General features: G+C 35.6%; 1 protein-coding gene across 5 annotated transcripts in view; it reads right to left on the bottom strand.

Moving 5' to 3' along the window:
* CWC27 (CWC27 spliceosome associated cyclophilin) overlaps positions 1-23077 on the bottom strand; it is a 322938-nt gene that overhangs the window by 41701 nt on the left and 258160 nt on the right. For all 5 annotated transcript variants that reach the window (XM_072605063.1, XM_072605062.1, XM_072605064.1 and 2 more), the window contains exon 12: positions 2749-2858. In XM_072605063.1, the coding sequence (XP_072461164.1) occupies positions 2749-2858 (110 nt within the window). The remainder of the gene's footprint in view (positions 1-2748; positions 2859-23077) is intronic.

Here is a 23077-nt window from a genome sequence, read left to right as displayed (position 1 = left end):
AGCTAGAGTATTTGTGTGTTTCTACTCCGCCATCTTGGCTCCGCCCCCTCAATTCAGTTTCTTGGCATGGTACTGGTATACTGTCCAGGTTTCACAGGCCTCCCACTGGCTGCCTTACAAAGGCAATAGAGGACAATGGTCAGCAATGAGTAACAGGATGGATCTGAGGCTGGGCTGGAGAGGATCTCCATGGAGGCCTCTCTACTTGGCACTCACAGAGAAATCAGTTGCTTCATCTTTGGCTTTCCCAGAATGAACAAATGATGAACCACTTGCAGCATGGTTTCTCAGCATGACAAGATCCTTTAAGCTGTTAGAAGCTGCTCCAAAGACATGTGCCTTAGAAGACCACACTCACTGTGTCAACAATGTCTCCTCTGTGTCAGAGTTATTTCTTAGTAAACTGCAGTGGTAGAGTCACTACCATCGTTCTAAAATAAACCACTCAATGGATTTTACCCCCATCATAACAGACAACTCTTTATGGTGGAGTAGCACTTTACACAGTGTTTACTAGATCTTTATGAAGACCCTGTGAGGTAGGTATTATAAATATTAAGAACTCTACTCTACAGAGCTGATGCTTGGGTGACTTCTCCAAGGTCACACAGGTAGCCAGGGAAATAGTCAGGATATGAATTCAGGTATCCTGACCTCAGGCCCACTACCCTTTCCACTACATCATGTTGCCTCTTCACTCCTAATGGGAACAAGGCAATGTTGTAGGCTCCATTTGACATGCTATTTCTTTTTCACAAATGGCATATAGTAGGTTAATTCTCTATGATTACAATTTCCTCTACCTGATTTTTTGTTGAAACTTCTCCAGTGATTGATTTCACAACTAAGTAATGAAGTACAAACTTTTCTCAACAGTAATTAGTCTTCATTTATTATGTAGTTCCTGATTAGACTAATTAATCAAAATAAGGTGATACTGATTAAGTTCACTTTTATTTTTGTCTGCTATATTTATGTGACTAAAATGGCATGGTTCCTCAAATGGAGTCGCTTGAGAAAAGAGAGCAGGATGTACACAGCCACGCTGAAAATAAACAGGTATTTTGAGTGGTGCTGATTATTTCAATTAACAGCAATCACCTAACACGATGTATAGCATGAGAGGTTTATTCCATTAAGCCCTATATATTCCACTGACTATAATGCTATGCTAGCTGTGGAAATGGTGGATTGGCTTCCTGTCTCTTTCCTTCCTTCCTTCCTTCCTTCCTTCCTTCCTTCCTTCCTTCCTTCCTTCCTTCCTTCCTTCCTTCCTTCCTTCCTCCGTCCCTCCCTTCCTGCCTGCAATGGAAAAAAAGCATTCTATCTTGGTGCTACTATGCCAATTTGTGATTCCAAATCTTGTTGAGGTCAGAATCCTAAAGAGATATTCACTGGAGCTAGGTGGTTATGCAGATAAGGCAAGCTGGCATGTGAAGAGAAGGGTTTTAAGTAGAACTGTCACTTAATTACTCTAACCATGCCTGCCCACTTGCACTAGACAGAGGTGATTCCACAGTTTCTGACAATCTGTGGTTCTGCATGGCTGCCAAACTGTAAGCCAAAAATGACACACAGATATGTGTATGTACATGTACATGTACATGTACATGTATATGTGACCTTTCTTTTTGTTCTTAACTTTCTTGCTACATGTGACTTAGGAGTGGGATCCCCAAATCAAAAGTTATGGTCATATTACTAACTTTTAAAGCATAATTCCAACTGGTTTTGTGAATGGTTGATCAATTCACAGCTTCATCAACACTGCATTACTGAGACTGCTTTCCTAGAGCCAAAATTCATTATTTCCATCTTTTGTCATTTTTGTAAATTTTCTGGGTATGATGTAAGACTAGAACTGTTTGGATTTTCATTACTCTGATTATTAGTGACTTGGAGTAATTTTAAATATGCTTGTTAATAGCTGGTGATTATTTGCTAATTGTTCACATCCTTTGACTACTTATTTTATAGGGAAAGATTTCCAATATACCTTGAATACCAAATTTCATCAGGAAAATTTTATGTAAAGATTTTCCCCAAAAATTATAGCTTCCCTTATTATCCTAAGTACACTGATTTTGTCCATGAAATAGCTTTTTAACTTCAGGTAATCAGCATTGTATCTTTTCTTTCTATGCTTGGCATAAATCCATCTTGGTTATGGTGAATGACCACTTGGATTTAATGCTGTTGTCTTTTTGTTAGAATTTAATTTTATTTTTACATCAATATTCATTAGTGAAATTGGTTTATGTAATTCTTTCCCTGGTTTAGGTATGAGAATTGTATTTGTCTAATAAAAAGAGTTTGGTAGTATGCTTTGTCTCTCAGCTATTAAGAATAACTTGTGCATTAGAGGTACTAAGTGATCTTTAAATGTTTGATAAGATTCATCTGTAAACAGTTTGGTTCTTCCTTTGATGGATCTTTCTTTTTAGAGAGGCAGTAATTTCCAGACACAGAATTTTTCTTAAAAAATTATTTTGTGGTTCAGACTTATGAATTCATTGGAATAGGGAACTATTCCCTCTGTCAATGCAGAGTCTACTCTGAAACTTACTGAGGCACTGAGAAGTTAAGACTTGCCCTGGGTCACACAACCGGGATGTAGTAAAGGCAGAACCTAAATACAGGCTTTCAAATTAATCAATTTAATCAAATTAGGATGCATTTAACATAAAATCAAGATGTAGCCAATCCCTTCAGGCATATTTTTTTTGGGAGGAACTTCTGAACAGTTACCTGTTCTTCCCGGGATGATCCTTTCTTTGGTTGTTGCTTCTTTAAAGCTTCATATTTTTTCTTCTCCCTTCGATATTCTGCAACAGCACTATCTGAAGCATCATCTTCCTCTGAGGAGTAAATGGTTATTTAACAAACAATTAAAAAGCAAGATTTCACAAGATTATTACAGAATTGCTTATGTCCTCAGCAACAGGAAAGAGCATTTGGCCAACAAGATATAAATCTACCTAGTAAATACAGAGAAGCATGAAAAAACTTATATGAACTGTTGAAAAGTGAACTGAGGAGAACAAGGAAGGCAAACAGCAAACACACACAATGAGTACAGCAACGTAAATGGAAAGGATAATAAAAACCAAATAATCAAAACTGAATGTAAATAAAATACATAATGATCATTTTTGGTTCCAAAGAAGAGATACAAAGACTCCTCCCCCTTTATAGAGGAAGGGGGTTCAGAGGTATGGAACAGTGCATCAACTTTTTTCAAAATGTTGGCTAGTTTTTCTGATCTGCCCCCTCCTCCCCCCCTTCCACTTCTTTCCTCTTCTTTGCTAAGGCACCTCTGTGGAGGGGGAAGGTAAAGGAGAAATTTAGGTGATGTAAAAAAACAAAAGATGTCAATACAAATTACAAATCTATTAAATCTATAAATTGAACCCAAGAACTCGACTCCGAACTCGACTCCTCCAGAAGCCTTTCTACTGACACCAACTACCCTCCAACTGACCCGCTAGATTTCATAATTGCTTGAAATTTTCCCCTTGTTATTTACTACTGATATTCAGAGGGTTATTGGTGAATAGTGCATTGTTGGTTTCCATTTTTATAGCCAACATGTTTACTTTAATTAGATCATTTGTGAAAGAGATGAGGAGACATTCTCTGAGAAGTGACTAATTAAAATCATTTGGTGTTTGTTGGTATTTGAGAATTATCCAACAACAACAAAAAGAAAATTGAGGTTATTTCCTTCACGTCCCTCTCCTCTACTCTAGATCTCAAAAGCCACTGATATCATTCCCCATCCTTTACTCCAAATCAGATGGAGGTGGGTCTTCTCATTGAGGGCAATATCTTTATACCTCTAATACCTTCCCCTATTATCTTTTGCCCCAACAATAATCATCTCCTCTCTAATCTTTTATTTCTCTCTACTAGCTCTTTCACTGCCACCTAGAAAAATGCTTAGGCCTCCCACTACCTTAAAACCTCCTCATCTGACCTTATCTTGACTCAAGCTATTGTCCCATATCTCTACCTTTTTCACTTCTAAACCCAGAGAAGGAGCTGTTTTTATTCTTTGCTTGCCATTTCCTTTCTTCTCACTCACTTTTAAACCCCTTCAGACTGGGAGTCATCTTGATGAATGGTCACTGGATTCAGATGGCTCTGGAGGAGAAGTGAGGCTGGTGACCTGCACAGCCCTCCCTCACTCTAAACAAAGTCAAGTGCAAGTCATGTCATTATTTCTCTGATGGCACGGTCTTCTTTGGTAACAAAGGATGAACACAATCCAACCTTCACTGAACCTGCTCTCTCTAAAGTTACCACTGATCATCTCTCAATTGTCAAATCTGATAGACCTTTCTCAAGCCTCATCCTTCTTGACCTCTCTGACCTACCCTTTTTTCTTTGTTTCTGTTACTGTTCTCTCGATTCTCTTCCTACTTATCTGACCATGCTATCCCATTTAAAACAACAACAACAAACAAAACCACTTGACCTTGCCACAATAACTTGCAAATAGTAGGTACTTCTTAGTTGTTCCAGTAAACTGTAATCTTAAAATTTAAGCTATTGTTCTCTCTCCTTCTTTTCACTGCCACAGACTTGTACAAATGTCTAGATTCACTACTTGACCCCCTGCAATCTAGTTTCTCATCTTATAAACTAAAACTGTTCACTCCAAAATTTTTAACTTCTTTCTCCTCCTGGATACTATTTAGCTTTTGTAACTACTGTCTCTGGTTTTCCCCTTATTTGCTACCATGACTCCTCAGTGTGCCTTGTATCCCTTTCCCATTCTTTCAGCATGGTATATCCTGCCTCTGAAGCTACCACCTGTGTGAGCTTGGGCAAGTCATATGGCACTATTGGCCCTCATTTTCTTCACATGTAAAATGAGGCAGTTGAAATAGATGACCTTTAAAGTCCCTTATAGTTCTATACTCATGATCTATGATGTTGGAATTCTCTCCTGGGTCCTCTTTCTTTCTCTATCCTCTACTTTTGGCGATCTTATCTGCTCTTTGGATTTAAGGATCATATCTATTAAGATACTTTTTTAAAAAATATATTTTTATTTCTTTTCAGTGTTCTACAATCCCCTCCCTCCCTGTACACATACATTCCTATTAAATACATTTTCACTATAGTCATGCTGTGTAGAAGAATTAAAATGAATGGGAGAAATCATATAACAAACCAAAACGTAATACATAAGAAAATGATCTGCTACGTACTGTGATTGAATTCCATAGTTCTTTCTCTGGATGTGGAAGGCATTTTGCCTTAAAATGCCGTTGGGAATTTTTTAAGTCCTTGCATTGCAATGAAGTTCTAAGTATACCAGAAAAAATCCTTAAACACTGTGGTTGTTGCTGTGTACAAAGTTCTCCTGGTTCTGCACTTTTCACTCAGTATCAGATCATATAAGTCTTTTCAGGCCTCTCTGAAGTCTTCCTGTTCATCATTTCTTATAGCACAATAGTATTTCATTACATTCACATACCATAATTTATTCAGCCATTCCCCAATTGATGGGCATCCCCTTGATTTCCAGTTTTTGGCCACCACAAAGAGTGCGGCTATAAATAATTTTGTACATGTGGGACCCTTTCCCATTTTTATGATCTCTTTGGGATACAGTCCTACAAGCAATATTGTTGGGTCAATTTTTGTAGCCCTTCGGGCATAGTTCCAAATTGCTCTCCAGAATGACTGGATCAGCTCACAGCTCCACCAACAACGAATTAGTGTTCCAACTCTCCCATATCTTCTCCAACATTTATCATCCTGTTCTGTCATGTGAGCCAATCAGATAGGTGTGATGTGGTACCTCAGAGTTGTTTTGATTTGCATCTCTCTGATCAATAGTGATTTAGAGCATTTTTTATATGACTACATATATCTTTAATTTCTTCCTCTGAAAACTGCCTATTCATATCCTTTGACCATTTATCAATCGGGGAATATTAAGATAATTCTTAACCTACACATCCAGCCCTAACATTCTCTCTGAACTCCTGCTCCACATCATCAATTTACTCGATCTGTTCCTGGGTGTGACATAGGTACTTAATCCGTCTAAAACCAAACTACCTTTTCCTTATTCCCAACTCTGTCCCTCCTCCAGACTTCTCTATTTCCAATATCTTCCAAATTACCCATGTTATCAACCTCAGAGTTATCTTTAACCTTTCCATATCCCCTTCACTCCTCACCAGCTTTGCCAAGTTATATCCTTCCACCAATTAGTGTTCAAATTTTGTTGACTGAGACTCTGTTCACACGGCTACCTCCCTAGTTCAGATCCTCATCAGTTCTCATTCAGATTACTGTAATAGTCTCCTAAATGGTTTGTTCTGCTTTTAGTTTCAGCCTGGCATTGAAGGCCTGCCTCCTCCTCTCCTCCTTTCCCCCTCCCTGCCCCACATCTGACTCACCTTTCCAAGCTTATTTCATATTACTCCCCTTTAAGAACTTCATCCTTTAGTATTAGATACTCTTTCAATTAGATACCATGCCACCTGGGTGCTTCTATACAAGCTGCTCCCTATACCTAGAATGCCCTCATCACTTGTCTCTGTTGCTCATGATTCTTGTCCTAAGACTCAGCTTAGGGGTTATTTCTTCCATAAAGCCTTTCTTTATTCCCTCAGTATTTACCTAATTTTCCTTGTACTATATACATTTTTATATGCTGTGCCATCCAACAAACATTGTGGAAGTGAAACTATACTAAAGTTAATTTTACAGTATAATTCCCTAAAAGTATGATATAGTGCAGGAGTTGGCCCTTGGGCCAAATCCAGTCTGCTACTTGTTTTTCTGCAGCAAGTGACCTAAGAATGGTTTTTACATTTTAAAACAAGGCTTTATTATATTTTATATTTCATAGGGTATACAAAAACCAAATTTGGTTGGGCTAGATTTGCCTGTGGGTTTGTTGCCTATCAATCCCTGATATAGTGGGAAGGATACTCAGGAAAGAGTACCTGGGACCTGGACTCAGGAAAGAGCTGGGTTCAAATATCACTTCTGATATTTACTAAGGATATTACTCTGGACAATCTACTTAACCTTCAAGTCTCAGCTTGCTCATTTATAAAAATAGGATAATGCTTGTGGTGCTTGTCTCAAAAGGCTGTTGTGAAATTAAATGACAATGTACATAAAAATGTTTTGGAAACCTTAAGTACTCTATAAATGTAATTATGAAACATAATTAGTTTGATAGTAACCATTTCTCTTGTGGGCTGGAGGTTCTCAAATACAGTGATATTTTTATTTTAATTGTATCCCCCTCCCCATTTATTTTTCATACTACTTAACCTCTACTAAAAAGGTATATAAAAATGCCTTTCAAAAGAACATATTTCCTCAGTATTTAACATATAACACTTCTTATATTCAAGTCTGTAGTTATGTTTATGAAAAGGAGTATGGTACACATGCTTTTGTGGATGTTAACACGGACATCTTAATTTTCTAATAATAATAATAATCAAGTTATGATGATGAAATATATAGCTTTGGAACATTATACAAATGTGCAGTACAAGGTAACCAGTGTTTGTGACAGAAGGCACCTCAACAAAAAGGGAGAAAATCGTAAGCATTACTTACAATTTTAGGAATTATTTACTCTGTGCCATGATTGCTATGGTGATGGCTAGCAAATGCAGACACAGATGAGGAGAAACTAGAGAAGATCTGCATTGTTAAAGTGAAATAATAATTAGGTTGTAAGCCCATTTATGAAATAAAAAGGTTTTTTTATGGGAAACAATCTGGTAAACTATGGGATTTAGGGCTATGAAAAAATCTATCAAATATAATAGAACAGAATGTAACAGAATTAGTTACCTAACTAAGGTAACTAATAGAAGCTTTGAGTGTGATAGGTAGGATTTTGTTTTTGGTACTACATTCTCTACCACAGGATTTCTTAACTTTTTTTAGATAGTTTTTGGCTATCTGGTTAAACTACGTAACTCTCCTCAGAATAACTTTCCTTAAACCTATAATTGAAGGATATGCTAAATTTCATTTAGAAGTTAGTGAAAATAAAGATGTAATTTTTTCCTCTAAGTTAATGAACCCCTGAAATCTAATAACAGATATGGACATTAAGAAGCCTTGCTCTACAAAAGCTATTCCCTCTCCTTATATCAATTCAGCAAACACTATCAAGGAATCTACTACATAAAAGGCAATGGAGTGGGCATAAAAGACACATGCAAAAACAAGTAAGAAAAAAGATTAAGTGCACAAGAGATGACATGTACCAAGCTCTGGTGACCTACACAAGAACAAGTCTATAATCGCTGGACCTGTGATTCATTTGGCTTATCTGAAACCAAAAGCATTGTAGGAAAGCTGGGCTCTTACCATCTAATAATGGATCTGGACCCTTTCCCTAAGGCACATTGATAAAGTTTTTTGTTTTGTTTTATTTTTGATAAATACCATGGATCAAGAGACTTAGTGCTTGAGGACTAAAGGATTACATTTATTTCAAAATGGTTTTGCATTTACATAGGAATAGCTATTAAGCTTATTACAACTTCTTTTAATTTCAACTACTTGGCTAGTCTGAGGATCTTCTTTTAAGTGGTGTTAATAAAAATTCCGTTCTAATTTGACTCATTAGATTTCTTGAGCTATACTGGATAACAGGATTCTAATGATATATATATATATAGGTAGAGAAAAAAAGCAACAGCAATACTATAGGAGGCTGGGTGTGTTAGAACACAATAAAAACATTTTAAAGATGGTCTCACTAATTAGTCTATTGCCATAATATACACTCTTAGTGAAACATGTAGCAGTTCGGTTTGTGTTGATTTTATCTTGTGATAATTTTCTCACAAATGGCCATAAAGTAAAAACACATGTTCCCAAGAACGATGAAGAACAACTTGATGCTACTTTATGTCTGCATGCCCACACACATGATTAAATTGATGCAACTCCAAATAATTAAAATTCCACACACTACTGGACAAGCAGTGATATAGCACAGCAAATATTTGATTTTTTTTCACTAGAGTAAAAATCTTAAAGATTTTTTTACTAGAGATAAATCTTAAAGAAACTGCTTATAATTTGAGCACTAAGGCAGGCAGGCAGGCAGGCAAGAAAAACAGAGAAAGAAAGAAAGGTTTTCAAAGATTTAGTCCCTTCAGTGGTGCTACTATCAATCTGTAAAACTTCTAGAGTTGTCCTGTTAACAGGATTCCTTCTTAGCTGTGAATTCAGTTCAGTTTTGTAAGATAAAACTCCAAGATCTAGTGGACAACATTCATAGAAATCAGAGGCAAGAAAGACACATTAGGTCAATTCATCCTACCCATCTGCAAATGCCAATGAAAAGTTGAAAAGCAAAAAACAGCTTTGCATCCAGAATTAAGATGACAGTATTTAGCACAGGAAGATTCACTTGATCCAGAAAATCTTTTGGAGGTCAGAAAATATGGCTACTAATGTGTTTCACAAAGTACAGTGATGTAGTCTTCTACCAAAATGTAAAGAAGAAAATGAAATTCACCAGAATGGCTACTCCCTAACCACCCTCTCCCCCTCCCCCTGAAAGGAATGGACATAAATCCTCAAGGCAAGGATCAAATCCGAGGAGTTCTAGACCACCTGCCTACTGTGTGGCCTGCTACTTGCATGGCTCTTGGCTTTTCTGAGCGTTTTAGTCACCAGGTTTAAAAGGCTCCCCTTTACCCCCAAGTTTTTACTTTTAAGCCAAAATGAACAAGCAAACAGCTTGAGAACAGCTGTGAAGCCTGCTTGACTTTCATTATGTACATCTGTGATGCCAACATTAAACCCTGCCTAGGGTTCCAACTGTACTACATAGAAATAATACAGCTGAAATGCTTTTAGACTGTACAAACATAGCAAATGCAAGGAAATCTGTTCAAATCTAACCGTATGGAAAATCTGGTCAATTGATCTATTTCCCCACTTGGTATTAGAATCAGTAGGTAAGACCCTGCAAGTTCTAATAAAGGTGAATCCACAGAATTTGGAAACTCACTAAAAAAAATTTGAAGTTGCAAAAAAAAAAAAATCAATATAAAGGGACATTAGCCAGCTGCGGAGTTAAGCTACCCTAAGAAAAAGTGTATAAACTGATTGTTGAGGAGATTAGAGTGTTTTCTCAACCATCATCATGGACACACCAATTCCAAGTGTATTTAAATTGGGATCTATTCAATAGACTGTAATACAACCAAGATAATGTCATTTTCTTTCAGCTTCAGTTTCCTTATCTATAAAATGGAGAAAATAATAGCACCTGTCTAACAAGGCAGTTGTGAGAATCCAATGGGATTATATATGTGCTTTGCAAACTTTAAACTGCAATACATTGCCTATGAATAATATGAGCTTTTTCTATTGCCGTGAAGATAGCAATTTGGAAAGCTGCTATCCTGCTATTATTCTTTCATATTTAATATTGTACAGACTATTGCATGGTAGACAAAATAACTACTTTTCTGAGGTTAAATAAAAGTGTTAGGATGTAAGGTTATCTTTAGGATCACTGAAAGTATCCTTGGCATAACTCTTAACAGCAGACAGGTCAATAAGGAAGATATGCATCTCTTCTTGTTTCCAAAAGACTCTGACCTCTTCTGCTAGGTCTATATCTTTTAAAAGCTTTCCATTCTGTATAGATTGGAGAAAAATACTCTGTAAGGCAACTTCTATTAAAAATGTCCTCATGGGTCAATGTTATAGTCAAGAAACTGTGGGTAATGATTCAGTCTAATTCTAGTACAGTTTTTTTAAACTGAGTTATCTGAGATATTTGGAAGTGCATGTATGTATGGGTGTGTGCATAAATACAAATATAAAAAAGCATATATAGATAGGATTTGTCATTTGTCAGTATATGAAAGACAGGGAGTATTTAACTTATAATTTTAGCCACCAAGTCCTGTCTTGATAGGTACTACTTAATAGATGCTAAAATTCTATGGCCTACATTGCATAGTTTTTGTCACATCCTTGTATAAACTACAATGATTATTAAGTTTGGGCTCTTTAAGAATAGAGAAATGGGCAATGTGGCATGATGGCAAGTTGGACTTGGAGCATGCAGACATGAGTTCAAGGCTCACCTCAGACACCAACTGGCTATGTGATCAGTCATTTAATATTTCAGCACTTGAGGTAATCACTAAGATTATAAGAGAAAGTGCCTGTATTGGTATGGGGCATTTCTTCATTTTGGGAGTTCCTTATATTAATAAAATTGCAGATTCAGTCCCTACTCCTAAGGATAATATTTTGATAGTTTTTGGAAGAAACGACCAGGTACTACATCTTCATCATAAACCCCTCTGGTTCCAGAAACAAATAAGCATGGCATCTGCTTGACGTTTCCCATTTTCAGGTTATTACAGAAGACAGCTATCTGAAGTCAGGATCTACACATTCCTAGTTTGAATTGGTTCAACTAAATAATACTATTTGCATATGGTCATTTAACCATTTATGAATCTATTATCAATGATCTCACATTTCTTTGTTTTATTCCCAAGGACATCATGAAAAGCATGTTGAATTACTTGCTGAAATCCAGTTCTATTATATTGATGGCATTTCCATGATCTACTAGTCTAGGGGAAAGGCACTCTGTTAAAAGCAGACACAGAGTCAGTCTTGGAGTCTAAAATACCTAAGTATTTTTTAAAACCATAAGTTACAGATAGGCTATAGATCTTCATCAATTCAGGGAGTTCCATACATTCCCCCAATCAAAACATACCCCCCACAAATCCTAAAACCTAAAAACACAAAGCAAAAATAAAAGCCAGTCCAGAATTCTTGTCAGAAAAGGAAATGAAGTTAGCATAGCATGAGTTGCTCTTAATGATTTATACTGACTACAACTGACTACTGTTTCCCTAAGTGTTTTAAATTGTCCATTTAATAATATATTCTAGAATTTTTCTCTGTGATCTCATGGTTTACTGGTTTTTAAGTTGGTGGAATCCATATTCTTCACCGTTTAAAAAATCAGGATGTTTGCCTATCACCTTTCTTCGAGCATTTCTCTGTGATCTCTCAAAGATCACAATCAGCAGACAGTGGATTAAATCTCATCTCTATGAGTGTTTTCAACAGTATGTGTGTAATTCCTCTTGATCTGGAGACATAAACTCATAAAAAGCAGCTAAGTGCCCTTTTCTTGACTATCTTTTGTTTTCATGTTTCTTACCCATGTTTATTTTGCCATTCTTAGTCTGTGAAAGACAAGATGGAAACCAAAATTAGTTCAGTTTAATTTTCTTTTTCTCAAATGAAAATATTCCTCTGGTATTCTATATTGTACGTATCTTTTATTTATTTAATCTATGAACAGGTTATATCCCCCTAATAGGATGTAGGTTCTTTGAGGTCAGGGATCGATTGCCTTATTTTTGTATCTTCTATGTCTAAGTGTGCCTGGCACACAGTAGGTACTTAACATTTGTTAAGACTAATCGGTCTCAAACAGCATTTTCCTCTTCTTCTTGCTGCTCTTGGCCAAAAGGTAGCTAAAATACATCTTTTGTTATCTTTAGTATTTCACTGTAAGCTTTGGCTAATTCTGGGCTTTGATTTTCTTGATAGTGTTCTCCCTTGGTTACATGACCCTTGGGCTCACTGGAGAAGTCTGCATGTACTTGTGTCAGTCTCTTTACTTCCCCTTTTCACAGTGATTAAAACGAGAAGAGATCCTAGCAGTCATCGTCTAACTCCTTCATTTTTCATATGAAGAAAACAATTTCTGGGAGGAAACTAAAATGGAGAAAAGGTGAAATGACTTGTGCCAGATCACATAGGTAGTGAAGAACAGACTGAAGATCTGATCCTAGGGCCTTTAACTCCTAAGCCAAGGCTAGAACTTTTTAAAGATTTTTTTTTTAAATTTCCCCTTCAAATCCTGCCTTTTGGGGGGGTAGGAGGTGGAGAAGTCCTGTGGTCCTGTTGGCTGGATTATGCAATCCTATTTATTTTTAACTACACTAGAATGAGAATTCCAGGATTCACTGATACTATGATAAACAACCAAACCTTTGTTTCACCAAAGATATTAAACATAGCAACAAGTCATCATTCAACAAAGTAGAAACACATTCAAAGAGAAGACTGCCAATAAACTGAAGTGTTCTCTTTTAAAAATAATCTCCTGGGCTTTGTCTCAGTCTTTCTATACTGTCACAAGAGATGTGATGATTCTGACCAATGATTTTCTAAAATTCACACTCTAAAAGGAATAACAACTAAAGGGCATCACAGCATTACAAACATCAGAGTTAGAAGAGACTTCAGAATTTCTAGGAACAAATAATATCAATTACCTTTAGAACCTTGAAAACAAATAAAAAAAGGATCTTTAAAAATGTATAATGATCTTGAATAAAAAAAGAAAACACTTTAAAGTTTTTTTAGGTTTTTCTACATTTACACATTTATGATTCTCAATTACAGGGAAAATAGACAATGAAACATATAAATATAGATACACTTTCATATGAAATACAGCATTGAAGCTGGGCAAATCAAATTCTTAAAAACTGAAACTTATACTAAATGCACTGGTGAGAATTTTGTGGAGAATTTGTAAGTAATGAAAAGGAAACTTTTGCAAAGACAACAGTGACCCTAATTTGTTTTCTATCTTTGTATTTTCTTATATTGAGTTTGTTTAAAGTGAAAAGTTACCTAAGTGTCATTTCGGTTAGCTTCACAGGCAGAGTTGGATTTCATTTCAAATTCCTCTCTCAATTCTCTCTCATAATAGCCAAAGGGCACCCAGTAAGAAGGAAGGAAAAAGGAGTCAGATCAGCAAAAGTGAGATGACTTAAAACCACATCTAAGAAGGACAATTAAAGGCAGAAGAGAAGAGTGAAGGAAAAAAAGACTGCTCTCCTTCAGTATCTGAAGGGCTTATGGGAGAGGAATTAGATCTGTTTTTCTCAGGCTCCTTTAGAATTGGATTATCAGAATTTCATTGTCTAAAAGTCTCTTAGTTCTTATGACATGGCTAGTCTCTAGGGTCATAGGATTACAGGACTGAACTGCAAGGAGTAGTTTAGTCCTCTCCTTGCTCATTTTATAGATGAGAAAACTGAGACCTAGGGATATTGTGATGTATGTCCATAAAGAGTAACCATAACAGGTAGAATCTGAATCCAGATCCACTCACTCCAGTAATAATGGTTTAATCTGATCATACCTTTTTTTCTTGAACCGGTACACTAGTAAGATTATTTTGGCACAGTCTGGATTGCAGTAGGAGGCATGGAGGTTCTTATAGGTGGACTATTATAACAGGGTTTAGTGATGAAAGTGTGGGCTAAGGCGATGGAAAGGCTCTTGAGAAAGTACCTAGCAACTGCTTTGATATGGTAAGGAAGAGTCAGTAATGATATCTGAGTGACTGAGAGGATGACATCATTAAAAGGGGGGGGACTTAGGGGAGGGCTGGTTGTTTTTTAGGAAGATGATGAATTTTACTTTAGACATGTTGAATTTAAGGTATTGGCAGTATGTTCAGTAGGAAAAAAAATGCAGTTGTAAATCTGGATTTGGAGCTTAGGAGAGAAGTCAAGATTGGGGACTTACAGGTTTGAAGATGCCCACACTTTACCAGCAGCCATGAAGACTGAGAAAAGCTTATTGGAAGAGGTGGCACCTGAAGTGATTGGGAGAGAGGGGTAGGGAAGGAAGGAAGGAGAGAGGAAGGGGGAGAGAGGGAGGGGGAGAGGAGGAGAGGGGAGAGAGGGGGAGAGGGGGAGAGAGAGAGAAAGAGAGAGAGAGAGAGAGAGAGGGAGAGAGAGAGAGAGAGAGAGAGAGAGAGAGAGAGAGAGAGAGAGAGAGAGAGAGAGGGAGAGAACTCTAGGCACAGGACACTACTCTATCAAGGAGTTGAACATGTGAGGAGGAGCAGGTTAAGCCAGTTTAAGTCAGTTTATCTAGATTGTATAGTGCATGAAGGGAGTAAAATATAGAATAGGTATAGAAGCAGCTGCTTAAGAATAATTTAAAAATGAGAATGGGTTCATCTACAATAATATTCTGAAGCTCAACTTAAGACGGCATCCCTCTTCAAGAATGCCTGTGTTGACAATCTCTGGTGATCTCTTCCCTTCCTGCCCCCAACTTATATTGAACTTGCATTCACTTGCAATACATTTTTCATTATATATTTGTGTATCTTCCCTACTAGATGATAAGCTCCATTAGGGCAGGTGCTTCATCTTATTTAAAATCTGGGGGCTTTTCAGAGTTTAGCGCAGTTCTCTGCACTTAATATATATTTTCTGAGTTGTCACTGAACAGAATGAGATTTGACTTGTACTTGGATAGTGGTAACTGTGTGCATAGTAAGGAAAAATGTTAGCAGAAATATTAATAAAATCTAAGTATTTGCCAAAAAAAAATTCAAGAAGCATTTATTAAGCACTTACCATATATACCAGATACTGTTCTAAGCACTAGGGATACAAAGAAAGTAAAAAACTGTCCCTGTGCTCAAGAAGTTAACTTAATGGAAGGAAAAAAATCAAACTATGTTGTAAAAGTAACTTCACAAATATTTATTTACTGCCCTTTATGTACAAGAAGCTGTGCTAAGTGTTAGGGATACAAGACAAAAATTAAACAACCCCTACCCTCAAGGAGCATTGCAACATTTTACTAAGGGAAAATAACATGTACACAGATAAATGAACACAAGCACTGTGGCTTTGTGGAAAGAATTCCAAGAAAACCTTGAAGTTAGTTTCAAAATTTACCTCTGACATATATTAGCTATGTGACCACTGGCAAGTCTAAAAATTTTAGAAGGAAGAGTTTTCAAAATAGGAGTTCCCTATACCAGCAAAATCACATATCACTCCTCCCCTCCACAAATATATAAGGCACAAAATACAGAAAACAAACAAGAATAAGCAATGTTTCTTGCTTTCATGGAGCTTACAAACCATAGGACTAAGGGCACTGTAGTAGGTTCTTCAAGGCACCTAAAATTACAAATGTATCATTTTTTAAAACTGGCAGGCTGGCAAAGTAAACAGGGAGCCAGCCTCCAACAGGGCTCAGGTCCTTTCTCAGACACACAGTGATCCCAGACAAGTCATTTATGCTTTTAATGCTCTGGGGAAAGGCAGGGAAGGGAATAAATATTTATTTTGTGTCTACTATGTGTCAGGCACTGTGCTAAGTGCTTTGCAAATACTATCTCATTTGATCTTCACAATAACCCTGAGACGTAGGTGCTGGTATCATCCCCGTTTTACAACTGAGTAAACTGTGGCAAAAAGGGGTTAAGTGATTTGCCCAAGATCACACAGCTAGTAAAAGTGTACGAGACTGAATTTGAATTCCAGTCTTTCTGACTTCATGCCCAGCACTCTCTCCACTGTACCAGTTATCTGCCTAAGAACTGCCTTTACGCAGTTCTCTAAGATTATAAATTAAAGAGAAAGTGCTGACCTACACTGGAGGACAAAGGAAAGTTTCCTCATACAGAAGTGCCCATATCGGTGAAATCATGGGCACTACCCCTGTGCCTCTTTTATTAATCAGACAAGAAGAGGCCAGTCTAAGGTTGTCAACAGCAACTGAAAAATATATATAAGCTTTCACATCAAATAATTATTTTCATAGAGGGAGAACAATGCAGTACAAAGGGTAATGGAACTTGGAGCCAGAGAACTTGGGTTCAAATCCTGGCTTGTGATCCATGAGATGTTGGGCATATTGTTTTGGTATTTCACAAATTATTTTTTTCTATTTTACTGTACTGTGTGAATTGTTTTTTTATCAGCAGTGTTGCTTCAACTGTTAAATCATGACAAACAACTTTATTACATAAAAGATTGCTAAGAATTATTCTGATGGAAAGGAAGACTATTCCCTTCTTTCAGGAGCTCTGCCTTACCTTTCTACTCATTGATCATAATGTGCATTTTTGGTTTCAACAATATTGTTCCCTTCCAGATAGATTTTTAAGATGAATAGAGAATGTTTCTTGATGTGGTTTCTGGGTGACAATAGTGACATTACACTTTGTGCCTTTCCAGTTCTTTTGAATAGCAACTAGCCAGCACTATCTGAGGGCTGTTTTGAAAACATTTCCACTTTGTGCTGCCACCATGGATATGGTAGATACAAATTATATATTCCACATTATGACAACATGGAAAAATATGAAATTCTACAGAATAAAGAGATTTCACTCTGTCAGGGGAGCTACTCAAGAAATAAGGCAATGCTATCTGAAATTACTCAAGGTTAAAGTTAGCAAAGTTGCTTGAATAATGTCTTGGAGAATACTAGCATTTCTAATAAAACTTAACAAAATCACCAACATGTTGTAGCCTTTGTGTATTTCAGTTCTACAGTATCGTGCAATACTACTGGAGCATGGTAGTATATATAGTACAATACTACTATAGCACTTATCTCCAAGCAGCTCACATAGTTTAAAGATTTGCTGTGATGAACGCTTATATTATTACACTGTGGCAGGGAATATTATTCCCAATCTCCATAAATGAGGAAATAAGAAATAAAGTGACTTATCCAACATCAGTGCCTGAGGCCAGGCATATGTCTTAATAGGTCAAAAACTCATTCCTGCCTTCCTAAAGGCATCAATTTGGCCTTGTTCTGTCATTAGAAATCTGAAGATTGACTCCAACTATAGATACTTCCTTATTATGTGAGTGACCTGGACAAGTCACAATCTCAATTAGCCTCGCCTTCCTCATCGGTAACATGAAGAAAATATTTACCTCTACCTCATAGTGATGTTGTGAGGATCAAATGAATTAACCTATGTAAAATGCTCTAAAAACGCTAAGCAGTTAGGCAAATATTAGCTATTTTAAACAAATATGAATGAACATAGACAACTAAGACTGAAACTTGCAGGTCTATATAGTCACACAAAAAGGGCACAAGAGTATGTGAGGTTTTCTATCACCAGCAAAGGGTGCTAAAACCTATATGCACCAAATACCATAGAATCTAAATTTTTAAAAGCAAAGTTAAATGAATTACAGGTAGAAATAAGCAACAGTACTATAATAGTGGGAGACTTTAATCTTCTCCTGTCAGAACTAGACAAATCTAGCCAAAAAATAAATAAGAAAGAAGTAAAGGAAGTGAATAGAATTTTAGATAAACTAGGTATGATAGATATTTAGAGAGAAATGAATGGAAATATAAAAAAATACACCTTTTCATCAGTGGTTACATGGTCCCTTTACAAAGACTGACCATATATTAGGGCCCCTAAATTTTATAGCTATGAGCATAAAAGCAGAAATATCAAATGCTTCCTTTTCAGACCATAATGCAATAAAAATTATATTTCATAAGGAATCATGGAAACAGGAAAAAAAACTAACTGGAAACTAAACAACCTAATCTTAGTCTTAACCTCAACCTAAGGATATATGGGTTTAAAGAACAAGTAAGAGAAACAATCTGTAATTTCATGAAAGAAAATTACAATAATGAAATAACATATCAAGACCTATGGGATACAGCAAAAGCAGTCAGAGGAAAATTTTTATCTCTAACTGTTTGTGTCAATAAAAAAGAGAAAGAGCAAACTAATGAACTGGGCATGTAGTTAAAAAAAAGTAGGAAAAGAACAAATTAAAAATACCCAATTAAACACTAAATTGGAAATCCTAAAAATTAAAAGTGAAATTAATAAAACGGAATGTAAGAAAACCATTGAAGTAATAAACTAAACTAGGAATTGGTATTATAAAAAAATCAGTGAAATCAATAAATCACTGGTTAATGATTTTTAAAAAAAGGAAGTCAAACGACTAGTATCAAAAATGTAAAGGGTGAATATGCTACCAAAGAAGATGAAATCAAAGCAATTATAAGGAGTTATTTTGCCCAATTATTTGGCAACAAATTTAACAACTTAAGTGAAATGGAAGAATATTTACAAAAATACAAATAGCCCAGACTGGCAGAAGAGGAAATACAATATCTAAATAGACATACCTTAGACAAAGAAATCAAACAGGCTATAAATGAGCTTCCAAAGAAGAAAGCACCAGGACCAGAAGGAATTAAAAGTGAACTTTATTAAATATATAAAGACCAATGAATTCCAGTATTAAATAAATTATCTGGAATAACAGGCAAAGAAGGGGCCCTACCAAATTCCTTTTATGAAACAATTATGATACTTATACCTAAACCAGAAAAGTAAAAATAGAGAAAGAAAATTATAGACCAATTTCATTAATGAATATGGATGCACAAATCCTAAATAAAATTCTAGCCAAAAGATTACAACAATATATTACAAAGATTATACATTATGACCAAGCAGAATATATTCATATCAGGAATGCAGGGATTGCTTAGCATAAGAAAAACTATTAACATAACTGATTAAATCATTAATAAAAGTAACAAAAATCACATGATAATAGATGCAGAAGAAGTATTTGATAAGGTATAACATTCATGTCTATTAAAAAGACTTGAAAGTATTGGCATAAATGTACTTTTCCTTAAAATGATAAGAAACATTTATCTAAAACCTTTAGTGAGCATTATTTATAATGGGGATAAGCTCGAAGCCATCCCAGTAAGATTGGGTGTGAAAAGAAGATGCCCACTGACACCAATATTATTCAGTATTGTATTGAAAATCCTAGTAATAGCAATAAGAAAAATAAATAGAGGAATCAGAATTAGGGAATGAGGTAGATGGCATGATGATATACTTGAAAAATCCTAAAGACTCAACTAAAAAGTTAAGTGAAATAATAATTTCACCAAAGCAGCAGGATATAAAGTAAATCCATGTAAAGCATCACCATTCCTATATATTACTAACAGGATCCTGGAGGAAGAGACAGCTAGAGATCCCACTCAAAATAACTCTAGACAACATGAAATACCAAAATATACCTGCCAAAACAAACCTAGGATCTATATGAACAAAACCAAAAAAAAAACTTCATATACAACCAAAAGCAGATTTAAATAAATGAAGAAATGTTAATTGTTCATGGGTAGGTGGGGCCAATAGAAGGAAAATGAGAATTTTACCAAAATTAATCTAATATCCCAATTAAGTTGTAAAAAACCCCATTTTTACGGAGCTAGAAAAAGTAATAAAATTCATGTAGAAGAACAAAAGGTCAAGGATATCAAAGGAACTAACGGAAAAAAAAGGTAGAGGATCAGATCTTAAACAATATTATAAGATAGTAATTATCAAAACTATCTGGTACTAGTGAAGAAATAGAAAGGTAGATCAGTTGAACATAGTAAACATGAACTAACAGCAGCAAATAAATACAGTTATCCAGTGTTTGACAAGTGTAAAGACTTCAGTTTTGGGGATAAGAATTTATTACTTAGTAAAAACTGCTGGGAAAGCTGGAAAGCAATCTGGTAGAAATCGGGCAAAATATTACACCATTTACCAAGATAAGGTCAAAATGGATATAGGAGCTAGATATAAAGGGAGATATTACAAGGAAATTTGAAGAATATGGAACATGTCACCTATCAGACTTATGGATAGGTGAACAATTTGTGAACAAACGAGATAGTGTTATGAGATGTAAAAGGAATAATTTTGATTAAACTAAATTAAAAAATTTTTGTACAAATAAAACAAATGTAGCCAAGATCAGAAGGAAAGTAGAAAATTTTGAGAAAAAATTTTATAGATAGTTGCTCAGATAAACGTCTCATCTCAAATATATAAAGTACTGTCAAATCTATAAGAATGCAAATCATTTCCCAAATGATAAATGGCCAAAAGAATATGAAAAGGCAGCTCTCTGATAAAGAAATCAAAACAATTTATAGTCATATAAAAATGCTCTAAATCATTATTGATTAGAGAAATGCAAATTAAAACAACTTTGAGATACCGTATTACACATATCAGATTGGCTAAAATGATACAAGGAGGAAGTGACAAATATTGGAGGGGATGTGGAAAAATTGGGACTTTAACTCATTGTCAGTGGATCTGTGAGCTGATCTAACCATTTTGAAGAGAGATTTAGAATTATGCCCAAAGAGCATTAAACTGTCTACATTCTCTGACCCAGTCACGCCACTATTTAGGTCTGTTTTCCAAGAGGATTAGGGAAAATGGAAAAGAATCTACATGTTCTAAAGTATTTATAGACGCTCTCTTTGTGGTGGCCAAGAACTAGAAATGGTGGACATGCTCGTCAATTGAAGAATGGCTAAACAAACTGTGGTATATGTTCATGATGGAACCTTACTCTGTGATAAGAAATGATAAGGCTCAATGATTTTAGAAAAACATGGAGAGACCTCCACGAAATAATGAAGAATGAAGTGAGCAAAACCAAGAGAACATTGTATAGAGTAACAGGAATACTGTTTTAAGAGCAACTTTGAGCAATCAAGTCACTCTCACTATTATAAATACACAAATCAACCTCAAAGATCCTATGAAAATGCTTTTGGATTACAGAAAAGAGTATTGCTGTAAGGAATGATGAGCTCGTTGATTTAGAACAGACTTATGAAGGAAGATGCTATCCATCTTCAGAAAAACAGGTGATAGGAAAAATAAGCATAGTGTGGTTTTATGTATGTGTGTCTGAGCGTGTGTGTGTGCATGTGTAGATATAGATTTATCTCCATGCTTAATTGTAGCCTTCTTTTAGAGTGGGGAGGGAAAGGAAAAAAGTAAAAAGTGCACAGCAGAGAAAAGAAGAAAACCAACAAGGAAGCAAAGAAATGCTGAGCAGCTTTTAAAATAATGTGTAGTATTCATTATATAGATTTTCTTGAAATGGAAATATATTGTTTTATACTGGCCTGCTGTGTACATGGCAATTTTTTTTCCTTTTCTCTTTTTAAAATTAAGTGTAAAATTAAAAAAAAAATTAGTCTTCTCCCCCATGACAAAAACCAAGCTGGGTTAATAATATTTTTTAAGTCACTTCCAAGATTCTTAGATTACCAATCAGGATTATTTTCCTGACATGACTCTTTCCTGAACAAGTGGTGACACAGCAGGAGAAAAAATATCCGAGTTTCCTGACTCCTAGCATGGAAGTCTACTTGCTAGCCTTTACTGTTTCTTGCCCAATGAACAATGCATTCTTCAGGAGGTCATTTTAAAAAAAATGAAAAACAAAATTATTAGTTTGTTGCAATTTAAAAAAATTATTTTTAAAAGTGACCTTTTAGAAGGTATCTTAATAATATGATCACTATCTTTAAGCAATTACCCCTCCCCCAGACATATATGTACCCTTTTAATGTCTATCAGAATAATTATTTGAAGACAACATGCCTTCTTTTCTTTGGCTCTGTTTTACCACATCTGTTAGCATTCTTGGTTGGATTCCTATGATAGTTAATTCACACTTGGGTTACAATTCTATCTTCACCCCCCACACCTACTCCCAACCCCCAGGGCAGAACAAGTGTAGAAATGAGTCAATCATTTTAACAGAGATTTGTCAAAGACCACTCTCATCCCAGAGAAAAAGTGCTTGGTATAGTTATAAATCACAGAGTGCCCTCTTGGTATTAACGTCATGGTTTGCAGGATAACAGAGTCTACCATTTGGCAGTGAATATCAGGCATCTAAAAAGATAAATCTGCAAACAATAAATGTAGCTTGAGGGCCCTAGGATATTTTTAGATAGGCAAAGAATATATAAAGTAATTACTCTAGTAAGAGTTATGGCATAATGGGAAGAACACTGTCCTATGTTAGAAAGACCTGGGTTTCAATCCTGAATTTGTTGCTTACCAGCTCTGTGCCCATGAACAAGTTTTTTAGCTTCTTTTGGCTAGTTCCTTCAACTATAAAATGGGGTAAATTATACTTGTAAGTAATATCTATCTCAAAGATGGTTATGAAGATAAAATTAGGATCACAGATTATGAGCTTGAAGGGACCTCACTGGTAATACATGTAAAATGTTTTCTAACAAAATGTTAAGCATTATAAAGATGCTGGTTATTGAACTCTATTTTAATTTTTAATTTAAATTTAACTTATTATTAAACTTCAAAATCAGAGTAACC

The sequence above is a fragment of the Notamacropus eugenii genome, chromosome 4 (genome assembly GCF_028372415.1).
Source record: "Notamacropus eugenii isolate mMacEug1 chromosome 4, mMacEug1.pri_v2, whole genome shotgun sequence".
Lineage (NCBI taxonomy): Eukaryota > Metazoa > Chordata > Mammalia > Diprotodontia > Macropodidae > Notamacropus > Notamacropus eugenii.
This window is presented reverse-complemented; position numbering and strand designations above follow the sequence as displayed.